This window comes from Ranitomeya variabilis, chromosome 4 (assembly GCF_051348905.1).
Source record: "Ranitomeya variabilis isolate aRanVar5 chromosome 4, aRanVar5.hap1, whole genome shotgun sequence".
Classification (NCBI taxonomy): Eukaryota; Metazoa; Chordata; class Amphibia; order Anura; family Dendrobatidae; genus Ranitomeya; species Ranitomeya variabilis.
The window spans coordinates 28,522,605-28,545,804 of record NC_135235.1 but is presented as its reverse complement, the minus strand read 5'-3'; the positions used below and the strand labels follow the sequence as shown (position 1 = coordinate 28,545,804).

At 47.9% G+C, this 23,200-nt stretch overlaps 1 protein-coding gene across 1 annotated transcript in view; it reads left to right on the top strand.

The window, feature by feature from the left end:
* LOC143767553 (killer cell lectin-like receptor subfamily B member 1B allele B) overlaps positions 1 to 23,200 on the top strand; it is a 70,544-nt gene that overhangs the window by 32,474 nt on the left and 14,870 nt on the right. Inside the window, exon 3 of the mRNA XM_077255961.1 lies at positions 1,213 to 1,293. Coding sequence (XP_077112076.1) covers positions 1,213 to 1,293 — 81 coding nt within the window. The remainder of the gene's footprint in view (positions 1 to 1,212; positions 1,294 to 23,200) is intronic.

The window sequence follows — 23,200 nt, the reverse complement described above, 5'->3', positions numbered from 1 at the left end:
CATATTCCGCAGCGCTTTACAGGTTGCACACATTATTATCGCTGTCCCCATTGGAATGTGGGAGGAAACCCACACAAACACGGAGAGAACATACAAACTCTTTGCAGATGTTGTTCTTGGTGGGGTTTGAACCCAGGACTCCAGTGCTGCAAGGCTGCTGTGCTAACCACTGCGCCACCATGCAGGTTTTTACTGACTCTGGTGCATTGTTGCCTAATTTCTGATTCTGATACCTGTCCCGTCTTGTATTCACTTCTCCTTTCTGTCTTACCCTTGGAATGAAACCTGTTGCTGGGCAATATGATCTGTTTTCTTGCCTGATGATTTTTCATACATTGTTGTGACCCTGGCTATCTTCTTGATCTCATTCCCGCCTGCTGAGTTATTGAGTATTTTTCATGTAGCCCTGTGTAGATACCACCACTATTTGAGTCCCTAACTGCCTGACTATTCCACTCTTGTACTATCTCATATAGGTTGGAATATACTGTTATCCTCCATTTTTTGAGTGCCATCAGTTTTTCCTTCTTGGACAATTGTTTAACAAGTACTATGCCTGTAGACCCTTTGTGCTCCTGGTTATGTGACACTCCATGACTCTTCTTATTTTTAAAGAATTTTTGCAATTTATTTTTCAATGAAGTTTGTATTTTTTATTGCACATGTTAGTTCGCCCTTTACTTCCGTTTCTCTGTTGGGTTTGAGGTTATTCTTGTCTTATTTCCTTTGGTTCTGACATGGCCATACGACAACTCTACTGCCAACTTACTCCACCAGCCAGCAACTATTCAATGGATGCAACCAAGGGCCAGTTCTCTGGATAGGAGTGACAGTGTACAAACCAGAGAGCTCTCTGGAGCCTGTTAGACTGAGTGGTTAGTGCAGATTATCCATGGTATCCAAAAACAGTCCCCATAACAATCCATTGCAACACTTGAGAAAAAATCTCACTTTTTGTTGCACAGGTTTATTGTGTTTCTTTCAGTTTATCACCATATCGAGAAAGAAAGAAAAAAGAGAAATGACTTCTCTCATGAGACTTATATGAGCAAGGCTGACAGTTCTTCTAAAAAGTGAACAATTTTGTGCATAAGCGCTACTAAATATTCATATTAGCTAATGAACTGGTAACTTACCTAAGAGAATCATTGTAACACCTGAGAAACAGTCATTTTCAATTTTTCATGTTCAGGTTTACTTTGTTTCTTTCAGCTAATCAGCACACGGACATAGAGAAATATAGAAAACAAATAGTTCAGGAGCTTTGTATGGACAAGATTAACAGTTCTTCAGGTAAGTAGATAATTATCTCTGTGACCACTCAAAACTCAGTGAGCTGATAAAGTCTAGTGATAAGAAAAGAAGTAATTAAAAACCGTTGTACACGAAATCACAGATGTACAGATGGTGAGTTACAACTGTACGAATATCTCGCTGAGGACATCCACCATTTCTGTAGCATGGCTACTCTCATCCAAAGTAAACGAGATGTGATCCTACAGCCGCACAACACCAATAAAGTAATGCTAGGTCTGTATATCACAGAAATGGTATAAAGTCAAAGGAGAATAAAAAAATCCCGTGCATGAAAGGGTTTACTCATTAAATTTATGGACTCCTAGAAAGAAATTACAGATGAGTTACTATATCTGATAAATAGAGTACACTCTCAACTACATACTACTGACATAAGCAAAATTAAATTATAGAATTAAAGGGGTACTCCGGAGAGATTAAAAAAATTGTACTGTCCCTACTCACATATGAATCGCCCCCAGGCGCAGGGCAGTGGGGTACTCGGCACCGGGCCCCTCTGTCTCAGTTCTGGGGATGTCACGGCGGCCCGACCTGGTCCGAGGCCCTGCTAAGGGGCGCCCAATTAAAGGTGTAGATGAAAGTTTGTCAAGTGTTCGTGACGCCACCTGTGGTATTCGGTCAGGATGACCGACGCTGCTAGGGGTCCGCTGGGGTGATGGAATGGCAGCTAGATGGAATACCTTCCCACAGGTGAAGTATGTCCCCAGGGCTTCCCAGAGGGTAGATGGTGATGGTGTAGGTCGCGGTAAATAACGAGGACACAGGGTTGCAGTCTCTTTACCTTTTACTGTAGACTTCAGCATCCACAATCCAGAGCACTGCTAACAGGGCTGGCTGAATCCGGCCGGTCCGAAGGCACATCCGGAGTTCCCTTTGCAGGTGGAAATCAGTAGCCTTCCTACTAGCGCCTGTGTGTTGTAGTACTTCACTGCTGAGCACCACGGGATAGTCCTCACAACCCTTGTGTATGTTTCTGATGTTCTCTCCGTCCCTCAGATGGTATGGATAGGACGCACCCGTATGACGGGGTAAGCCTGGAGTTAATGTAATAAGATGCAGGTACTGAGTATGTCACCACGGAACAGACAGACCAACAGTTGAGGGGTTTAATAACAGGAATAAGGTTCTCCTCGCAGGGAGGAAGCAATGCAAAATAACTAACAATAAAACAATGCTAAAATACGGGAGTTAAACAATATAACAGAATTAAGCAGGATTCCTTGAGAAAAGAACACTTATCAGTCTGAAGATGACTTGCTTGGAGAGTCGTCTTCTCCAACGTAGGCGCCGAGAAACAGCGGCACTTGTCGTCCCTCTGTTGTCCGAGGGCAGAGTAGTCTCTGAGAGCCGGCTGCCTGGGGTTTCGGGTGGTATGTGGTATGCACAGGCTCTGAGTCTTTAACTTTTACAGCACAACCAGGAAATCGGGGCTCCGCACTGTTGTCTCTATACCAGCAAAACATGGGCTCTGCACTGTTAAGTCTCTGTACCAGGAGTCAGGGGCTCTGTACTGTTAAGTCTCTGTACTGATACCGCGGGGACCAGGGTGTCGTAGTCTCTAAAACGGGTCTCAAAGCGCCCCTCTCCAGTCACAGCAGAGTCCGCTTTATGTACTCACGAGATACAGTCTTTCTGGGCAGTCTCTCTCTATTTGTCCTCAGACTGGGAGCTCTCTCTCTCTTCTGGAGCGCAGCTGCACCCTGCTCTGCACGTTGCTCTGCACGCTGCTCTGTCTCCTGCACGCGTCCCTTTCCCGCCCTCTGGCTGCTTCCTTTCTGTCCCAGTCTATCAGTCTCTCCCTAGGGAACCCGCAGCACACCTCAATGGTTCCGGGCACAGAGCCGAGAAGGTAACTGCCCCCAGACTCTTCTTGTGCTTTTAACTCCTTACATTCCCCCCCTCTTTCTGCTCGCCATTCCACGGGCGAGATCTTCAGGAGTTCCTGTTGGCAATCTTCCAGTCCTTGCACAATCTGCTGCCAGATGAACTCGTCCTGATTGTAGCGAACAGGGGGTACACCAGCCGTTGAACGTTCAGAGCATCTCAAACCAGCAGGGGCGGTGGTGTCAGCTGCTGTGGGAGGAGTCGAGGCTTCCTCCGATACGTTGGTAGAATCTGGCACCAGCCCTGTTCCTGGGTTCACTGGAAGAGATTCGGAGTCTTCCTCGTCTTCCACATCTACATTGATCACTGGCGCCGCCGGTGGGGGTGCTGGAGTCAATTGGACTGATTCAGGATCTCGAGACAAACATGGACGCAACATATTCCTGTGCAGCGTGCGGGTGGGAGTCCCTTCTTCCGTTTCAGGCTGGACCTCATAAACGGGACCCCCGTTGCCGAGCCGCCGCTTCACTCGGTACGGCCTTTTCTCCCACCGGTACTCTAGTTTGTTGTGTGGGCGCTTTTCCCTCACTAAGACTCGGTCTCCAGGCCGCAGGGCTGTCCCCTTTTGAGGAGCTACCTGGGGATGCTCCAATTCTTGCAGCCGGTCCTGCACTAGACGTTGAATTGTCCGCAGCCAACGACGATGTTCTTCAACCCAGGAGTACACCCCCGTCCGTGGGTAGTCCTCCTCGGGTTCCAGCGCCAGCTCTGCCAGTCCCTTCCCGGGTCGGCCAAAGAACAGAGAGTAGGGGGTGAATCCGGTGGTGCTGTGTTTACGATTGTTATACGCCCACACCAATTCAGGGACGGACTCAGTCCACTTCGCCTTCTGGTCCTCCTCCAGGGTCCTCAGCATTTGAATCAGAGTGCGGTTAAATCTTTCACAAGCCCCATTCCCCTGTAGATGATAAGGGGTGGTCCGGAACTTATTGATTTTGTACAGCTGGTGCAGCTCCTCCATCACTCTTCCGAGGAAGCAGGCCCCTTGATCAGAATGAATGCGCTTGGGACACCCGTACACCTGAATGAAGTGTTTGCAGATTGCGTGAGCCGCAGACTCGGCAGTCTGGTCCCGCGTGGGCGTCACTCCGGCAAATTTAGTAAAGTGGTCTATCATCACTAAACAATGCTCATAACCTTGGTGTGCTGGTCCAATTGTCAAGTAATCTATTGCCAGTAGGTCCATGGGGCCAGAAGACCTCACCGTCTCTGTGGGAGCTCGTTGTTCTGGTGGTTTGACCAGCTCACAACTTCTGCATTGCCGACATACTTTATCCACAGTGTTCCGTAAGTGGGGGTGATAAAATAGGCGCTGTAACCACTGGAAAGTCTTTTCTGGCCCAAAGTGTGCTCCTTTCTCATGTGCTTCCTTAGCCACCTGGTCTATCATGGACGAGGGAATCACTGTCTGCCATACAAGACTGAGTTCTGTTTGCAGAAATACCTTCCGGTACAGGATACCATCCCGCAACTCGAGCCTCTCCCACTAGCATAGCATCTTCAGTACTTCAGGTGACATGGACCTCCTCTCATGTCGATTGGGCATTTGTTCAGACACGACCCACCTTCTCAACTGAGCTAGCTCCGGATCCTCCTGCTGTACTCGGACCCACTCATCGCGAGGCTGCTCCAGCAAGTTCACACAGGCCTCTTCCTGTTCAATTTCCCGCGCCGCTGCCACCGTCCTGGCAGTCTCTCCAAAACCTGGAACCTCTACATCTTCCAGTTCTTCATCCTGGCTGGGTGCTGGTTTGCGATAGTTTACTCGGGAGAGGGCATCCGCATGTACATTCTCAGCTCCTCTTTTATATGAAATTCTGTATCGGAACTTGGCCATTCGGGCTACCCAACGCTGTTCTAGGGCGCCTAACTTGGCATTCTCGAGATGGGCCAACGGATTGTTATAGGTGCATACATGAACTTCTGAGCCAGCCAGATATTCCGCGAACTTCTCAGTCATTGCCCACACCAGCGCCAACAACTCCAACTTGAATGAACTGTAGCTTTCTGGATTCCTTTCTGAGTCATGCAGAGACCGACTGGCGTATGCGATGACGCGCTCTTTCCCGTCCTGCATCTGCGACAGTACAGCCCCGAGGCCCTGCAGGCTCCCATCAGTGTGCAAGATGAATGGTTGTGTGAAGTCAGCGTAGGCCAGCACGGGGGGCCTCCGTCAAAGCCTTCTTCAAAGCCAGGAATGCCTCCTCCTGATGCTTCCCCCACTGTATGTTCCTGTTTTTGGTGCAAGAGGGCACTCCCCTCAACAACTCCTGGAGTGGATTAGCAAGGCGGGTAAAGTCTTTTACAAAGCGTCTGAAGTATCCCGTGAGTCCCAGGAACGCCCGCACATCTTTCACCGTTTTTGGAGTTGGCCACTCTTGTACCGCAGGGCTCTTCTCCTGGGAAGGCCTCACCCCCTCAGCGGAGACAACATGTCCCAAGTATTCAATCTCGGTACGGAAGAGGTGGCATTTCTGGGGTTTCACTTTCAAGCCATACTTCTGTAGCCGACTCAGAACTTGCTCTAGTCTCTGCAGATGCTCCTCAAAGGTGGGGGCAAAGACGATGATATCATCCAAGTAGATCAAAGTGGCTTCAAAGTTCAGGTCTCCCAGACATCTCTCCATGAGTCGCTGAAATGTTCCTGGGGCATTTGCTAGGCAGAAGGGCATCCGGTCGAACTCATACAGTCCCATCGGAAGGATGAAAGCCGTCTTGGCATGGTCTTGCTCAGACATGGGCACCTGCCAGTAGCCGCTGGCCAAGTCTAACGTGGAGAAATATCTGGCATTCCCTAGTGCCGTCAGGGACTCCTCTATCCTGGGCAGTGGGTACGATGTCATGAATCCCAATGGCTAGGGATAGCACTGGACAAGCAAAGTAATAATAAATAACGGACGAGCTCTAGGGTGATGGAACCTGGGCTGACCGCTGCCCTACTCCTGACAAACACAAATAGAGATAGCCAGGGAGCGTGCCTACGTTGGTTCTAGACGCCACGCACCAGCCTAAGAGCTAACTAGCACTGCAGAGGAAATAAAGACCTCACTTGCCTCCAGAGGAATGAACCCCAAAAGGTATAGTTGCCCCCCACATGTATTGACGGTGAAATGAGAGGAAGGCACGCACATAGAGATGAATATAGGTTTAGCAAAATGAGGCCCGCTGTAACTAGAAAGCAGAATGATACAAAAGGGGTCTGAGCGGTCAGCAAAAAACCCTAATCAAAAACCATCCTGAGATTACAAGAACCCATGTGCCAACTCATGGCACATGGGGAGAACCTCAGCCCACTAGAGCTACCAGCTAGCATAGAGTCATAATTAGCAAGCTGGACAAAAAACCAAACAACTGAAAATCAGCACTTAGCTTATCCTGAAAGATCTGGGAGCAGGTAGTCAGGAACCAAACTGAGCACATCTGAATACATTGATAGCCGGCGAGGGAATGACAGAAAGGCCAGGTTAAATAGGAAACACCCAGCCTCTGATGGACAGGTGGAAACCAGAGACCGCAACCCACCAAAGTCACCCAGTACCAGCCGTAACCACCAGAGGGAGCCCACAAACAGAATCCACAACAGTACCCCCCCCTTGAGGAGGGGTCACCGAACCCTCACGAGAACCCCCAGGGCGATCAGGATGAGCTCTATGGAAGGCGCGGACCAAATCAGTCGCATGAACATCGGAGGCGACCACCCAGGAATTATCCTCCTGACCATAACCCTTCCACTTAACCAAATACTGGAGTTTACGTCTGGAAACACGAGAATCCACTCCAATTCTCCCTCCACCAGCACCGGAGCAGGAGGCTCAACCGAAGGAACAACGGGCACCTCATACCTCCGCAATAACGACCGATGGAACACATTATGAATAGCAAACGATGCTGGGAGATCCAAACGAAAAGATACAGGGTTAAGAATCTCCGAGATCCTATAAGGACCGATGAACTTAGGAGAAGAGACCTTCATAGGGACAAAACAAGAAGATAACCACACCAAGTCCCCAACAAGAAGTCGGGGACCCACGCGGCGACGGCGATTAGCAAACTGCTGAGTCTTCTCCTGAGATAACTTCAAATTGTCCACCACCTGATTCCAAATCTGATGTAGCCTGTCCACCACCACGTCCACTCCAGGACAATCCGAAGACTCCACCTGACCAGAGGAAAAACGAGGATGAAACCCCGGATTACAAAAAAAAAGGAGAGACCAAAGTAGCAGAACTAGCCCGATTATTAAGGGCAAATTCGGCCAGTGGCAAAAAGGCAACCCAGTCATCTTGATCAGCAGAAACAAAACACCTCAAATAAGTTTCCAAGGTCTGATTAGTTCGCTCCGTCTGGCCATTCGTCTGAGGATGGAATGCAGACGAGAAAGACAAATCAATGCCCATCTTAGCACAAAACGTCCGCCAAAATCTAGACACAAACTGGGATCCCCTGTCAGAAACGATATTCTCCGGAATCCCATGCAAACGAACCACGTTCTGAAAAAATAAAGGAACCAACTCAGAGGAGGAAGGCAACTTAGGCAAGGGCACCAAATGAACCATCTTAGAAAAGCGGTCACACACAACCCAGATAACGGACATTTTCTGTGAAACAGGGAGATCAGAAATAAAATCCATGGAAATGTGCGTCCAAGGCCTCTTCGGGATGGGCAAGGACAACAACAACCCACTGGCCCGAGAACAGCAAGGCTTAGCCCGAGCACACACTTCACAAGACTGCACAAAGGTACGCACATCCCTTGACAAGGAAGGCCACCAAAAAGACCTGGCCACCAAGTCTCTAGTACCAAATATTCCAGGATGACCAGCCAACACAGAAGAATGGACCTCGGAGATGACTCTACTGGTCCAATCATCCGGAACAAACAGTCTTTCTGGTGGACAACGATCAGGTTTATCCGCCTGAAACTCCTGCAATGCACGTCGCAAGTCTGGGGATACGGCGGACAATATTACCCCATCCCTAAGGATACCAGTAGGCCCAGAGTCTCCAGGAGAGTCAGGCACAAAACTCCTGGAAAGAGCATCTGCCTTCACATTCTTTGAACCTGGCAGGTATGAAACCACGAAATTGAAACGAGAAAAAAACAACGACCAACGAGCCTGTCTAGGATTCAGACGCCTGCCAGACTCAAGGTAAATGAGATTCTTGTGATCAGTCAAGACCACCACACGATGTCTAGCACCCTCAAGCCAATGACGCCACTCCTCAAATGCCCACTTCATGGCCAAAAGCTCCCGATTACCCACATCATAATTGCGCTCGGCAGGCGAGAATTTTCTAGAGAAGAATGCACATGGCTTCATCACCGAGCCATTGGAACTTCTCTGTGACAAAACCGCCCCCGCTCCAATCTCGGAAGCATCAACCTCAACCTGAAAAGGAAGTGAAACATCTGGTTGACATAACACAGGAGCAGAAGAAAACCGGCGCTTAAGTTCCTGAAAGGCCTCCACAGCCGTAGGAGACCAATTAGCAACATCAGCACCCTTTTTAGTCAAATCAGTCAAAGGTTTAACAACACTGGAAAAATTAGCAATGAACCGACGATAAAAATTAGCAAACCCCAAGAACTTCTGAAGACTCTTAACAGATGTAGGTTGTGTCCAGTCACAAATCGCCTGAACCTTGACGGGATCCATCTCAATAGTAGAAGGAGAAAAAATGTACCCCAAAAAAGAAATCTTCTGGACTCCAAAGAGACACTTTGAGCCCTTCACAAACAGAGAATTGGCCCGCAGAACCTGAAACACCTTCCTGACCTGTAGAACATGAGACTCCCAGTCATCAGAAAACACCAAAATATCATCCAAATACACAATCATAAACTTATCCAGATATTCACGGAAAATATTGTGCATAAAGGACTGAAAGACTGACGGAGCATTGGAGAGTCCAAAAGGCATTACCAAATACTCAAAATGGCCCTCAGGCGTATTAAATGCGGTTTTCCACTCATCACCCTGTTTTATCCGCACAAGATTATACGCACCGCAAAGATCTATCTTAGTGAACCACCTAGCCCCCTTAATGCGAGCAAACAAATCAGTCAATAATGGCAATGGATACTGATATTTGACTGTAATCTTATTCAGAAGGCGATAATCTATACAAGGCCTCAGGGAACCATCTTTTTTTGCCACGAAAAAAAAACCTGCTCCCAGAGGGGACGAAGATGGACGAATATGTCCCTTTTCCAAGGACTCCTTAATATAATTCCGCATAGCAGTATGCTCTGGCACTGACAGATTAAATAAACGACCCTTAGGGAACTTACTGCCAGGAATTAATTCTATAGCACAGTCACAATCCCTATGAGGAGGGAGCGAATTGAGCTTAGGCTCCTCAAAAACATCCCGATAGTCAGACAAAAACGCAGAGATCTCAGAAGGAGTAGATGAAGCGATTGAAATCAGAGGTGCATTATCATGAACCCCCTGACATCCCCAGCTTAACACAGACATTGTTTTCCAATCCAGGACAGGATTATGAGTTTGTAACCATGGCAGACCAAGCACTAGTACATCATGTAAATTATACAGTACAAGGAAGCGAATCACCTCCTGATGAACGGGAGTCATGCGCATGGTCACTTGTGTCCAATACTGCGGTTTATTCATAGCCAATGGTGTAGAGTCAATTCCCTTCAGAGGAATAGGAACTTCCAGAGGCTCCAGACTAAAACCACAGCGTTTGGCAAATGACCAATCCATAAGACTCAGGGCAGCGCCCGAATCCACATAGGCATCGACGGAAATGGAAGACAGTGAACAAATCAGAGTCACAGACAAAATGAACTTAGACTGCAGAGTACCAATGGCAAAAGATTTATCAACCTTTTTTGTGCGTTTAGAGCATGCTGATATAACATGAGCTGAATCACCACAATAAAAACACAATCCATTTTTCCGCCTATAATTTTGCCGTTCACTTCTGGACTGAATTCTATCACATTGCATAGTCTCAGGTGCCTGTTCAGAAGACACCGCCAACTGGTGCACAGGTTTGCGCTCCCGTAAACGCCGATCAATCTGAATGGCCATAGCCATAGACTCATTCAGACCTGTAGGCGCAGGGAACCCCACCATAATATCCTTAATGGCCTCAGAAAGACCATTTCTGAAGTTAGCAGCCAGGGCGCACTCATTCCACTGAGTAAGCACCGACCATTTCCGAAATTTTTGACAATATATTTCCGCTTCATCATTCCCCTGAGAGAGGGCTAATAAAGCCTTTTCAGCCTGAATCTCCAGGTTAGGTTCCTCATAAAGCAATCCCAGTGCCAGAAAAAACGCATCCACACTGAGCAATGCAGGATCCCCTGGTGCCAATGCAAATGCCCAATTCTGAGGGTCGCCCCACAGGAAAGAAATTACAATCTTGACCTGTTGAGCAGGGTCCCCAGAGGAGCGAGATTTTAAAGAAAGAAACAATTTACAATTGTTCCTGAAATTCAGGAAGGTAGATCTATCTCCAGAAAAGAACTCTGGAATAGGAATTCTAGGTTCAGACATGGGAGTGTGAACAACAAAATCCTGTATGTTTTGAACCTTTGCAGTGAGATTACTCAGGCTGGAAGCCAAACTCTGGACATCCATGTTAAACAGCTAAGATCAGAGCCATTCAAGGGTTAAGAGGAGGTAAGAAGCAGCTAGACAGCAATTAAGGGCTAGGCAGCAAAAACTCTGAAGGAAAAAAAAAAAAAAAATTCCCCAAAACACTTCTTTTTCTCCTGCTTCAGCCCAAACAATTAACACTTTGTGGGCCGGCTATACTGTCATGAATCCCAATGGCTAGGGATAGCACTGGACAAGCAAAGTAATAATAAATAACGGACGAGCTCTAGGGTGATGGAACCTGGGCTGACCGCTGCCCTACTCCTGACAAACACAACTAGAGATAGCCAGGGAGCGTGCCTACGTTGGTTCTAGACGCCACGCACCAGCCTAAGAGCTAACTAGCACTGCAGAGGAAATAAAGACCTCACTTGCCTCCAGAGGAATGAACCCCAAAAGGTATAGTTGCCCCCCACATGTATTGACGGTGAAATGAGAGGAAGGCACGCACATAGAGATGAATATAGGTTTAGCAAAATGAGGCCCGCTGTAACTAGAAAGCAGAATGATACAAAAGGGGTCTGAGCGGTCAGCAAAAAACCCTAATCAAAAACCATCCTGAGATTACAAGAACCCATGTGCCAACTCATGGCACATGGGGAGAACCTCAGCCCACTAGAGCTACCAGCTAGCATAGAGTCATAATTAGCAAGCTGGACAAAAAACCAAACAACTGAAAATCAGCACTTAGCTTATCCTGAAAGATCTGGGAGCAGGTAGTCAGGAACCAAACTGAGCACATCTGAATACATTGATAGCCGGCGAGGGAATGACAGAAAGGCCAGGTTAAATAGGAAACACCCAGCCTCTGATGGACAGGTGGAAACCAGAGACCGCAACCCACCAAAGTCACCCAGTACCAGCCGTAACCACCAGAGGGAGCCCACAAACAGAATCCACAACAGTACGAGTCCCGCACTGTGCAAGCGTTGAGCCGCCGATAGTCCACACAGAACCGCAGGGACCCGTCTTTCTTTCTCACCAAGACGATAGGGGCAGCCCACGGGCTCTGACTCTCACGTATAACTCCCTTCTTCAGCATGTGTGACAGCATTCCCTTCACCTCCTGGTACATCTGTGGGGGTATTTGGCGGTACCGTTCCCGGATTGGTGCCGCATCCCCGGTGGGTATCTCGTGGGTGATGGCCGTGGTACGTCCAAAGTCATCTTCATCTTTGGCGAACGCATCCTGAAATTTCCCCAATACAGCTTCTACCTGAGGTACCTGCTGCGGAGTAAGTTCCGAGAGCTCCGCCCTCATGCGTTCCAGTATCTGGCGCCCTTCTTGCATTAATCTGGGGTCCGGAGCTGCCTCCGCCTTGACGGTCACCAGCCACGGGTCTTCTGGCCTTGCTGTCAGCTGTACCGCCTCAGTGGGGACCAACTCGTCTGGAAGGCCCAGGACTTGAGCGACTTCGCTTCTAGGGGGCAAAGTTGTATCTGTCTCCCCCAAATTGATACAGTGCACAAGGACAGTTCCATCCCGCACGGTAGCCAGGGACCGTGCGACTAATATTCCTGACGGCAGCTGGTCAGCTCTGCTGGGCTCAATTTGGACTTCGACCCCCTCCAGCGGGATGCCAGCTCGTACAGGCAGGGGAAGCACTGTCTGCCCCGGGGGCAACACTCGATTGATGGAGGTGGGGGCGACGACTTTGCCGAGTTCCTTTCCGTCGCTGTATGCTTCCCGGACCTGGGCGCTCCGTATCAGTTGTTGGAAGACTCTTCTCTGGGGGGTTTGGTCGCTCCATTGTTGTAGGAACTGTTCTGGGGACTCGTTGAAAACGAGGCTTCCGAGGTCTTTTAACACATTCATGCCCAGGGTCACAGTATGGTCTTTAGCTACCTCTCCATCCACCAGTACCACTCCTCTCCTCCCGAGGTCTTTTCCGCAGACTTCTATGTTCATCCATACCACCCCTGTGACCGGGATGGGCAAGTGATTGGCTGCCATAAGTTTGATCACAGGACCCCATTCGGGCCGTAGCGCCTCTGTGAAGTGATGGCGGAAATATCTCTCAGGCATGGTGGTCACTTGTGAGCCGGTGTCCATCAAGCATCGCACTGCTCTTCCATTGATTTCTGCCCAGACTAGAGGGCACATGGAAACAAGGCTGTGGGGACTTTTACTCCTCCTCCTCTGTTCTTCACGCTCTGAGCGGCGCCCCTCAAGCCCAGAGCCACCTAGTTTAAAGGAGGATGTGGGGATGGTCGGCTCCGCCGGGGACACCATCGACCAATGTGGCCGGACTCTCCACAAGTGTAGCATGTAAGAGGGCTTCTCCTCCTGGTAGTTTCACCCTCCCTTCAGGGGGCAGCTTCTCTGTCTCGCACCAGAGGGCCGGGCCCCTCTGCCAGAGTTCGTCTGGTGGCCGCCATTTCTTCACGGACCTGTCTAATCTCCATTCTCAGGTCCTCCACCCACTGGGGAATATTGCCTGCGGTGGTGGTTACCTCCTCGCTCTGCACCCTTCCTACCAGCCCCGTCACTCCCTGTTCTTGTTCTCGCACACGCGCCTCACTGCCAACCTCAGAGAAAGTCATGTCTGGCTTTACTCGCATGCGCTCTCGCAGTGCCTGTTTCATCATTGCGTCACGCAGTCCTGTCACTAGCTGATCTCTGAGCACCACATCAACTGACCCTACTCCTACACCGTCCTTTCGTCTGATAGCAGTGTGAAGCTCTTGTGGGGCATTCATGAATTGGGTCACGGTCTCCCCCTCCCGTTGTACCCGGTGAAACAGTCGCATGCGAAGTTCCCCTACGTCAGTGGGGTCCCCATGCGTTTCCTCAAGTATGCGCAGCACTTTGTCCAGGGTATCTCTCTCCCGGGGGGACCTATGCATGACAGAATCCCGCGCCTCCCCCTCCAGGGCCATCAATGCAATTTCTGCCTCCAGAGCTGGTGTCATGGGGTGCATACGCATCATTCCCCGGATACGCTCTGTCCAACTCCACAACATTACATTGTTCCCAGTGAACCTTGGCAAATTATTCAACATGGCTCCCAGGGAAATGCTAGACCTGGGAATTTCCCCAGCTGCTTGGTCTGCCCTGTCCGCGCTACCGTGTGACATCCTGCCGACTACGCCAAATGTAATAAGATGCAGGTACTGAGTATGTCACCAAGGAACAGACAGACCAACAGTTGAGGGGTTTAATAACAGGAATAAGGTTCTCCTCGCAGGGAGGAAGCAATGCAAAATAACTAACAATAAAACAATGCTAAAATACGGGAGTTAAACAATATAACAGAATTAAGCAGGATTCCTTGAGAAAAGAACACTTATCAGTCTGAAGATGACTTGCTTGGAGGGTCGACTTCTCCAACGTAGGCGCCGAGAAACAGCGGCACTTGTCGTCCCTCTGTTGTCCGAGGGCAGAGTAGTCTCTGAGAGCCGGGTGCCTGGGGTTTCGGGAGTTAATGTGGTATGCACAGGCTCTGAGTCTTTAACTTTTACAGCACAACCAGGAAATCGGGGCTCCGCACTGTTGTCTCTATACCAGGAAAACAGGGGCTCTGCACTGTTAAGTCTCTGTACCAGGAGTCAGGGGCTCTGTACTGTTAAGTCTCTGTACTGATACCGCGGGGACCAGGGTGTCGTAGTCTCTAAAACGGGTCTCAAAGCGCCCCTCTCCAGTCACAGCAGAGTCCGCTTTATCTACTCACGAGATACAGTCTTTCTGGGCAGTCTCTCTCTATTTGTCCTCAGACTGGGAGCTCTCTCTCTCTCTCTTCTGGAGCGCAGCTGCACCCTGCTCTGCACGTTGCTCTGCACGCTGCTCTGTCTCCTGCGCGCGTCCCTTTCCCGCCCTCTGGCTGCTTCCTTTCTGTCCCAGTCTATCAGTCTCTCCCTAGGGAACCCGCAGCACAGCTCAATGGTTCCGGGCACAGAACCGAGAAGGTAACCGCCCCCAGACTCTTCTTGTGCTTTTAACTCCTTACATTAATTTATAGGGACCCTAGTGACGCCCCTCTTCCACAATTGCCTTCGTTGTCTTCATTATGTGTAAAGGTGAGACAGCCAACTTAGAGTTATATGCCCTGCCGTTGTCTGGAGTAATACGTAGAGTCAGTACTCCCTCGGTGTTCCGGCTACGCACCTCAAAAGGATGTTGCCACGATCTTAAGGCAGGACTCCTCCTGATATTATCTCCTAGTGCTGTGATCTCGTTTCTCACTTCTCCACAATATACTTCGCTTCTTGTCCTTTCTTAGGATGCTGCCGCAATGAGGTGCAGGCGCAGCTCCGTAACGATCTATCTCTTGCTAGGCCACTGTCAGGATCCAACCCTTGACAGGTCCTCCCTGGGTCTTCCCTGTCAGCTTTCTCTCTCTGACTCGATGTTACCGGGGCAGAGCCCAGTCAGCTTCTCTCTAACTTCCTATCCGACTACCAGTTTTACCCGTGTGTGAGGAGTGGCCTAATACATAGAACCTTTCGCTCCCCCTGGTGGCCGGAGTGTGAAGTGTAGTGTGTGACTGTGATACCTGGTCAGGTGAACTCCTTTAGTACAATCAGACGTACCATCACTCCCCCTGGTGGAAAAGCGACAATACTGCACGACCAGGACTCTGGGGCGCTGCACATACACTAGATGAAATACCCAGTGCACTTCATCTTTATAACTTTTGTAACTCCTTGTGACAGCAGCTGCTCCTCACTGCTCACCCCTCCAGTCTGGGACAATACATCACACACCAGTGTTCTGCTCCTCGCTGTAAGGAACAGCCAGCTTGAGGAGAGGGGGCGTTGTCACGTCCCCTGTTCTTTACATTAGCTAACATCAGGGGGCTGGCTGCTGCTAATAAAAGTCAGGCCAATTAACAAGCTTTAGGCTAAGTGCACATGTTCGGAATTGCCGCGGAAATTTCCACTGCAATTCCGCAACTCCCTGCAGCGGGTAAAACGCATGCGGAATTGGCATGCATTTTCTCGCTAAACACTAGCGTTTTGAAAGCGTAATTAGCTTGCAGAATGCTAGCGTTTTCCAAGTGATCTGTAGCATCGCTTGGAAAACTGATTGACAGGTTGGTAACACTTGTCAAACATAGTCACGCGAGACCGCTAAGTCATCACAGGTCATTGTCGCAAGGCATCACTGGGAACGGGAGCATCGCTAAGGCCTGGGCTGGATCTGGGGGCCGCCAGAAGGTATTATAACTATTTTTTATTCCCAGGGCATGGAGGAGAGTCTCCTCTCCTCCACACCCGGGTACTATCCGCACATGATCCGCTTACTTTGCGCATGGTGGGCATAGCCCCATGCGGAAAGTAAGCGGATCAATTAATTCCTATGTGCAGAATCGCTACGATTCAGCACAAAGAATGAGCATGCTGCATATTTTTCCGCAATGAGATTCCGCCGCGGAGAAATACACAGCATTAGCACAGCATTGCGGAATCCCATTGAATTCAATGGGTTGTGTTGTGTATGCGTTTTCGCAGCGTTTTCACTGCGTTTTCGCGGCAAAAAAGGCATACAATCCACAACGTGTGCACATAGCCTAAAGGTTATGTGCACTTCAAGCCCCATCAAAGCCATGCCAAATATTGGCATGGCTGTATTTGGCTGGCACAGCACATGACCCAGCCTGACTTTGTGAAATAAATAAATAATAATAAAAAACGACATGCGGTCCTCCCATGGGAGTTCAGGTTTAGTTGATTCGGCCTGAGTAGCACAACCACAGCAGATGAGCATATAAATAGTAATGAGTGGACCCATGGAAGTTTGGATTCGGTGGGTTCGGCCTGGAGCTATTACTGAGGCAGCTGAGGGCTGATCTTATAAGGCTAGGAAGGGGCCAATACAGTATCTATGACTCTTCCAGTCTACTAATATCAGCCAGCAGCTGTCTGCTTTGACTGGTCATTAAAAATAGGTGGGACCCCACATCATTTTTGTAAGGTCCCTGCATTTTTAATAAACAGCAAAGGCAAAGCAGACAGCTGTGAGCTAATATTAATAAACTGGGAAGGTCCATGGATATTGGTGCCTTCCCAGCATACAAAGACCAGCTCGCAGCTGTCTTCTTTTCCTTGGCTGGATATAAAATAGGAGGAACCCCACTTCATTTTTTTAATTTATTTATTAAAAAGTACAGTAAAAACACACAAAAGGCACACCTCTACTTGAACCTCCACCTTCTGGTTCAAGATTATTGTTTTTTATTTTTTTATTCCATGTTATTTTAAGTCATTTTCCTATTCACATTTGTTTGTAGGGCAATTGTCCTGCTCTTACCCCCATTTTGCTAATTTTGTATCCCCCTAGCCCTTACTACGAGCATTTTACAGCCATTTTTCAGTACCAAAGTTAGGGTTCCCATTGACTTATGTGGGGTTCGGGTCAAGCTATTGTACCGGAGCCAAACTTTTTTTCTCGAGTTCGGCAGACCTCACCGAACCCAAACTTCCATGGGTCCACTCATCCCTATTTATATGTTCACCTGCTGTGGTTGTGCTGTCCAGGCACACTTCTAGAAATAAGGAATGTAAATCCAATAGGTAATTACTTTATGGATAGCAGCCGACCAGGTGAATGTGGGCAATCCCTCAGGAGTGATCCCAATATCAAGCCATTAGAGTAAAATACGGGAATGGCGCTTCCACCACAATGGATTGGACAATGATAAATTAAGATGTACAGAGCATGTTGCTCCAATAATAATAATAATAATAAAAAAATTAAATCTAGCAAGTAAAACACAATGTGTTTCAGCTACAGAAAGCCTTCATTAGGTGTCCCTGATGAAGGCTATCGGCAGTTGAAATGCATTGTATTTTACTTGCTAGTTTTTAATTATTTTTTTTTATTATTGGAACAACATGCTCTGTACATTTTAATTTAGAATTTTCCCATTCATTGTTATGGAATCGCCATTCCCAGTTTTTTAGCCTTTACCCTACTCTACAGGAGAGGACCCTGCTGACCCTAGGAGCTTACACTCTACAGGAGAGAGGGAGACCATAAGGGCTTACATTGTACGAGAGAGAGCGAGAGGACCCCGCTGACCATAGGAGCTTACACTGTACAGGAGAGAGGACCCTGCTGACCCTAAGAGCTTATACTCTAAAGAAGAGAGAAAAACGACTCTGCTGTACACACTTTCACTGGGAACCGTTGATCTGCTTTGCTTTTTTTTCTCTGAACCAAGAATCTCAAAGTGTTCAAATTTCTGTGAAACAATAACACAGCTACCGGGGGGGACGATACAGTTGTAAGAAATTATAAAATGGGGAGCATGAGCTGATGCTCCCTTCCCCATCATTCTTCGTTGGTGTCTGACGTCTCAGAGCAGTGGGCGTGATGACATCACAACATGGCGCCCACTACATTGAGATCTGCATCACTTCAGAACACATGCTGCAGAGACTGGAGCAGCAAGGGGGACGAGAAGGAGATGTGAGTATTGTAATTTTTTTAATCAGTAAGAACATTGTGGTGGCAAAAATACTGCATGGAAGACTATGGGGAGTGCATTATACTATATGGAAGATTATGGGGAGTGCATTATACTGTTGTCAGGACTCTGAACATTTTTATTACCTTTTGTGCATTACTGCCCTTTTCCAAGATGGCGTCTTTGGTCTCATGTGCACTGTGTCTTCCTGCTATAAAACTCCACCCCAGCCTTCAGTCTGTGCTAGAGTATTCTGCCTTGTATCCAGCTCCTGACCCTGTTGACTCCCTGGCTGTATACCTGCTCCTGTGAACCTGTGTGGTGATCCTGCTACTCTGCTCTGAGTTCCTGCTGCATACACCAGTTTCCAGTAATCCTCCTTCATCTGCTGCTCGTGTTTACTTCCATCTGCATTTGCTGGACATGTAAGCTGTTGCTGCTCTGCAAAGACCTGAGACTATTACCCAGGCCTCCATGGTTGTGCTAAGATATGATTTGAACTGCCTTATAAGCATAGCTATCTGTGTTTGGACTAAAACAAGGACTTATTCGTGTCAAGTATCCTCAAGAATAATTGTGATTCATAGACTTTCTGTGTGATTGCATTTTCCTCTGAAGTTCCCTATAGACTGTTTAAGCTGCGTTTAATATTTACACCAAGTGTTGTGGACTTGAGTTTCTCTCTGCACCTGTTTGAATCACCGTGTGATAATATAGACTTTACCACTTATAAAACTGTGTCCTGTAGTTGTCTTGTTCCATGAAAAGAGTCTCCTGAGTTATCCCCTATAATTATTACAGGATACTCTAGCCAGAAAAGAGGAGACTGCTGGAACAATGACTGCAGAAAGCAGATTAGAGCAGGTGTTTTCCATAATTAGATCACTGCAGAAAGATGTGGAAGGTCTGCAAAAGAAGTTTGGAAGCTTTGAACACAATCAGCAAGTGTTTGGACAAACTTTGCAGGACTTAAGCACCCGCATGGCAGCCCAGGAAAACAAACTTGCTGGCATAGAGTCCCAGTATGGACGGGCTTTTCAGGACATAAGCACGCAAATAGCTGCACAAGCGACTTTAACCTCTGGGCAACCGCCACCAGCTAGCCCACCTAAGTTGCCCCCATTCAGATTTAATGGTGATCGCGACAAACCTCAGGCAGAGTAAGAGGGAAATATAGGCTGCTGAAAGGTGAGGAAAATGATAAATCATCCAGTTTTTGCCAGTTTTAGGTAATAATAATCTTGATTTTTATATAGCGCTAACATATTCCGCAGCGCTTTACAGGTTGAACACATTATCATCACTGTCCCCATTGAAATGTGGGAGGAAACCAGAGTGCCCGGAGAAAGCCCATGCAAACACGGAGAGAACATACAAACTCTTTGCAGATGTTGTTCTTGGTGGGGTTTGAACCCAGGACTCCAGTGCTGCAAGGCTGCTGTGCTAACCACTGCGCCACCATGCAGGTTTTTACTGACTCTGGTGCATTGTTGCCTAATTTCTGATTCTGATACCTGTCCCGTCTTGTATTCACTTCTCCTTTCTGTCTTACCCTTGGAATGAAACCTGTTGCTGGGCAATATGATCTGTTTTCTTGCCTGATGATTTTTCATACATTGTTGTGACCCTGGCTATCTTCTTGATCTCGTTCCTGCCTGCTGAGTTATTGAGTATTTTTCATGTAGCCCTGTGTAGATACCACCACTATTTGTGTCCCTAACTGCCTGACTATTCCACTCTTGTACTATCTCATATAGGTTGGAATATACTGTTATCCTCCATTTTTTGAGTGCCATCAGTTTTTCCTTCTTGGACAATTGTTTAACAAGTACTATGCCTGTAGACCCTTTGTGCTCCTGGTTATGTGACACTCCATGACTCTTCTTATTTTTAAAGAATTTTTGCAATTTATTTTTCAATGAAGTTTGTATTTTTTATTGCACATGTTAGTTCGCCCTTTACTTCCGTTTCTCTGTTGGGTTTGAGGTTATTCTTGTCTTATTTCCTTTGGTTCTAACATGGCCATACGACAACTCTACTGCCAACTTACTCCACCAGCCAGCAACTATTCAATGGATGCAACCAAGGGCCAGTTCTCTGGATAGGAGTGACAGTGTACAAACCAGAGAGCTCTCTGGAGCCTGTTAGACTGAGTGGTTAGTGCAGATTATCCATGGTATCCACAAACAGTCCCCATAACAATCCATTGTAACACCTGAGAAAAAATCTCACTTTTTTTTGCACAGGTTTATTGTGTTTCTTTCAGTTTATCACCATATCGAGAAAGAAAGAAAAAAGAGAAATGACTTCTCTCATGAGACTTATATGAGCAAGGCTGACAGTTCTTCTAAAAAGTGAACAATTTTGTGCATAAGCGCTACTAAATATTCATATTAGCTAATGAACTGGTAACTTACCTAAGAGAATCATTGTAACACCTGAGAAACAGTCATTTTCAATTTTTCATGTTCAGGTTTACTTTGTTTCTTTCAGCTAATCAGCACACGGACATAGAGAAATATAGAAAACAAATGGTTAAGGAGCTTTGTCTGGACAAGATTAACAGTTCTTCAGGTAAGTAGATAATTATCTCTGTGACCACTCAAAACTCAGTGAGCTGATAAAGTTTAGTGATAAGAAAAGAAGTCATTAAAAACCGTTGTACAAGAAATCAGAGATGTACAGATGCTTTGTTACAACTGTACGAATATCTCGCTGAGGACATCCACCATTTCTGTAGCATGGCTACTCTCATCTAAAGTAAACGAGAGGCTGCCCGGGCAAACAGCAGAGATGTGATACTACAGCCGCACAACACCAATAAAGTAATGCTAGGTCTGTATATCACAGAAATGGTATAAAGTCAAAGGAGAATAAAAAAAATCCCGTGCATGAAAGGGTTTAATCATTAAATTTATGGACTCCTAGAAAGAAATTACAGATGAGTTACTATATCTGATAAATAGAGTACAGTCTCAACTACATACTACTGACATAAGCAAAATTAAATTATAGAATTAAAGGGGTACTCCGGAGAGATTAAAAAAATTGTACTGTCCCTACTCACATATGAATCGCCCCCAGGCGCAGGGCAGTGGGGTACTCGGCACCGGGCCCCTCTGTCTCAGTTCTGGGGATGTCACGGCGGCCCGACCTGGTCCGTGGCCCTGCTAAGGGGCGCCCAATTAAAGGTGTAGATGAAAGTTTGTCAAGTGTTCGTGACGCCACCTGTGGTGTTCAGTCAGGATGACCGACGCTGCTAGGGGTCCACTGGGGTGATGGAATGGCAGCTAGATGGAATACCTTCCCACAGGTGAAGTATGTCCCCAGGGCTTCCCAGAGGGTAGATGGTGATGGTGTAGGTCGCGGTAAATAACGAGGACACAGGGTTGCAGTCTCTTTACCTTTTACTGTAGACTTCAGCATCCACAATCCAGAGCACTGCTAACAGGGCTGGCTGAGTCCGGCCGGTCCGAAGGCACATCCAGAGATCCCTTTGCAGGTGGAAATCAGTAGCCTTCCTACTAGCGCCTGTGTGTTGTAGTACCTCCCTGCTGAGCACCACGGGATAGTCCTCACAACTGTCGTGTATGTTTCTGATGTTCTCTCCGTCCCCCAGATGGAATGGATAGGACGCACCCGTATGACGGGGTAGGCCTGGAGTTATTTTATAGGGACCCTAGTGACGCCCCTCTCCCACAATTGCCTCCATTGTCTTCATTAGGTGTAAAGGTGAGACAGCCAACCTAGAGTTATCTGCCCTGCCATTGTCTGGAGTAATGCGTAGAGTCAGTACTCCCTCGGTGTTCCGGCTACGCACCTCAGAAGGATGTTGCCACGATCTTAAGGCAGGACTCCTCCTGGTATTATCTCCTAGTGCTGTGATCTCGTTTCTCACTTCTCCACAATATACTTCGCTTCTTGTCCTTTCTTAGGATGCTGCCGCAATGAGGTGCAGGCGCAGCTCCGTAACGATCTATCTCTTGCTAGGCCACTATCAGGATCCCACCCCTGACAGGTCCTCCCTGGGTCTTCCCTGTCAGCTTTCTCTCTCTGACTCGATGTTACCGGGGCAGAGCCCAGTCAGCTTCTCTCTAACTTCCTATCCGACTACCAGTTTTACCCGTGTGTGAGGAGTGGCCTAATAGATAGAACCTTTCGCTCCCCCTGGTGGCCGGAGTGTGAAGTGTAGTGTGTGACTGTGATACCTGGTCAGGTGAACTCCTTTAGTATAATCAGACGTACCATCACTCCCCCTGGTGGAAGAGCGACAATACTGCACGACCAGGACTCTGGGGCGCTGCACATACACTAGATGAAATACCCAGTGCACTTCATCTTTATAACTTTTGTAACTCCTTGTGACAGCAGCTGCTCCTCACTGCTCACCCCTCCAGTCTGGGACAATACATCACACACCAGTGTTCAGCTCCTCGCTGTAAGGAACAGCCAGCTTGAGAAGAGGGGGCGTTGTCACGTCCCCTGTTCTTTACATTAGCTAACATCAGGGGGCTGGCTGCTGCTAATAAAAATCAGGCCAATTAACAAGCTTTAGGCTAAGTGCACATGTTCGGAATTGCCGCGGAAATTTCCACTGCAATTCCGCAACTCCCTGCAGCGGGTAAAACGCATGCGGAATTGGCATGCATTTTCTCGCTAAACACTAGCGTTTTGCAAGCGTAATTAGCTTGCAGAATGCTAGCGTTTTCCAAGTGATCTGTAGCATCGCTTGGAAAACTGATTGACAGGTTGGTCACACTTGTAAAACATAGTCACGCGAGACCGCTAAGTCATCACAGGTCATTGTCGCAAGGCATCACTGGGAACGGGAGCATCGCTAAGGCCTGGGCTGGATCTGGGGGCCGCCAGAAGGTATTAGAACTATTTTTTATTCCCAGGGCATGGAGGAGAGTCTCCTCTCCTCCACACCCGGGTACTATCCGCACATGATCCGCTTAC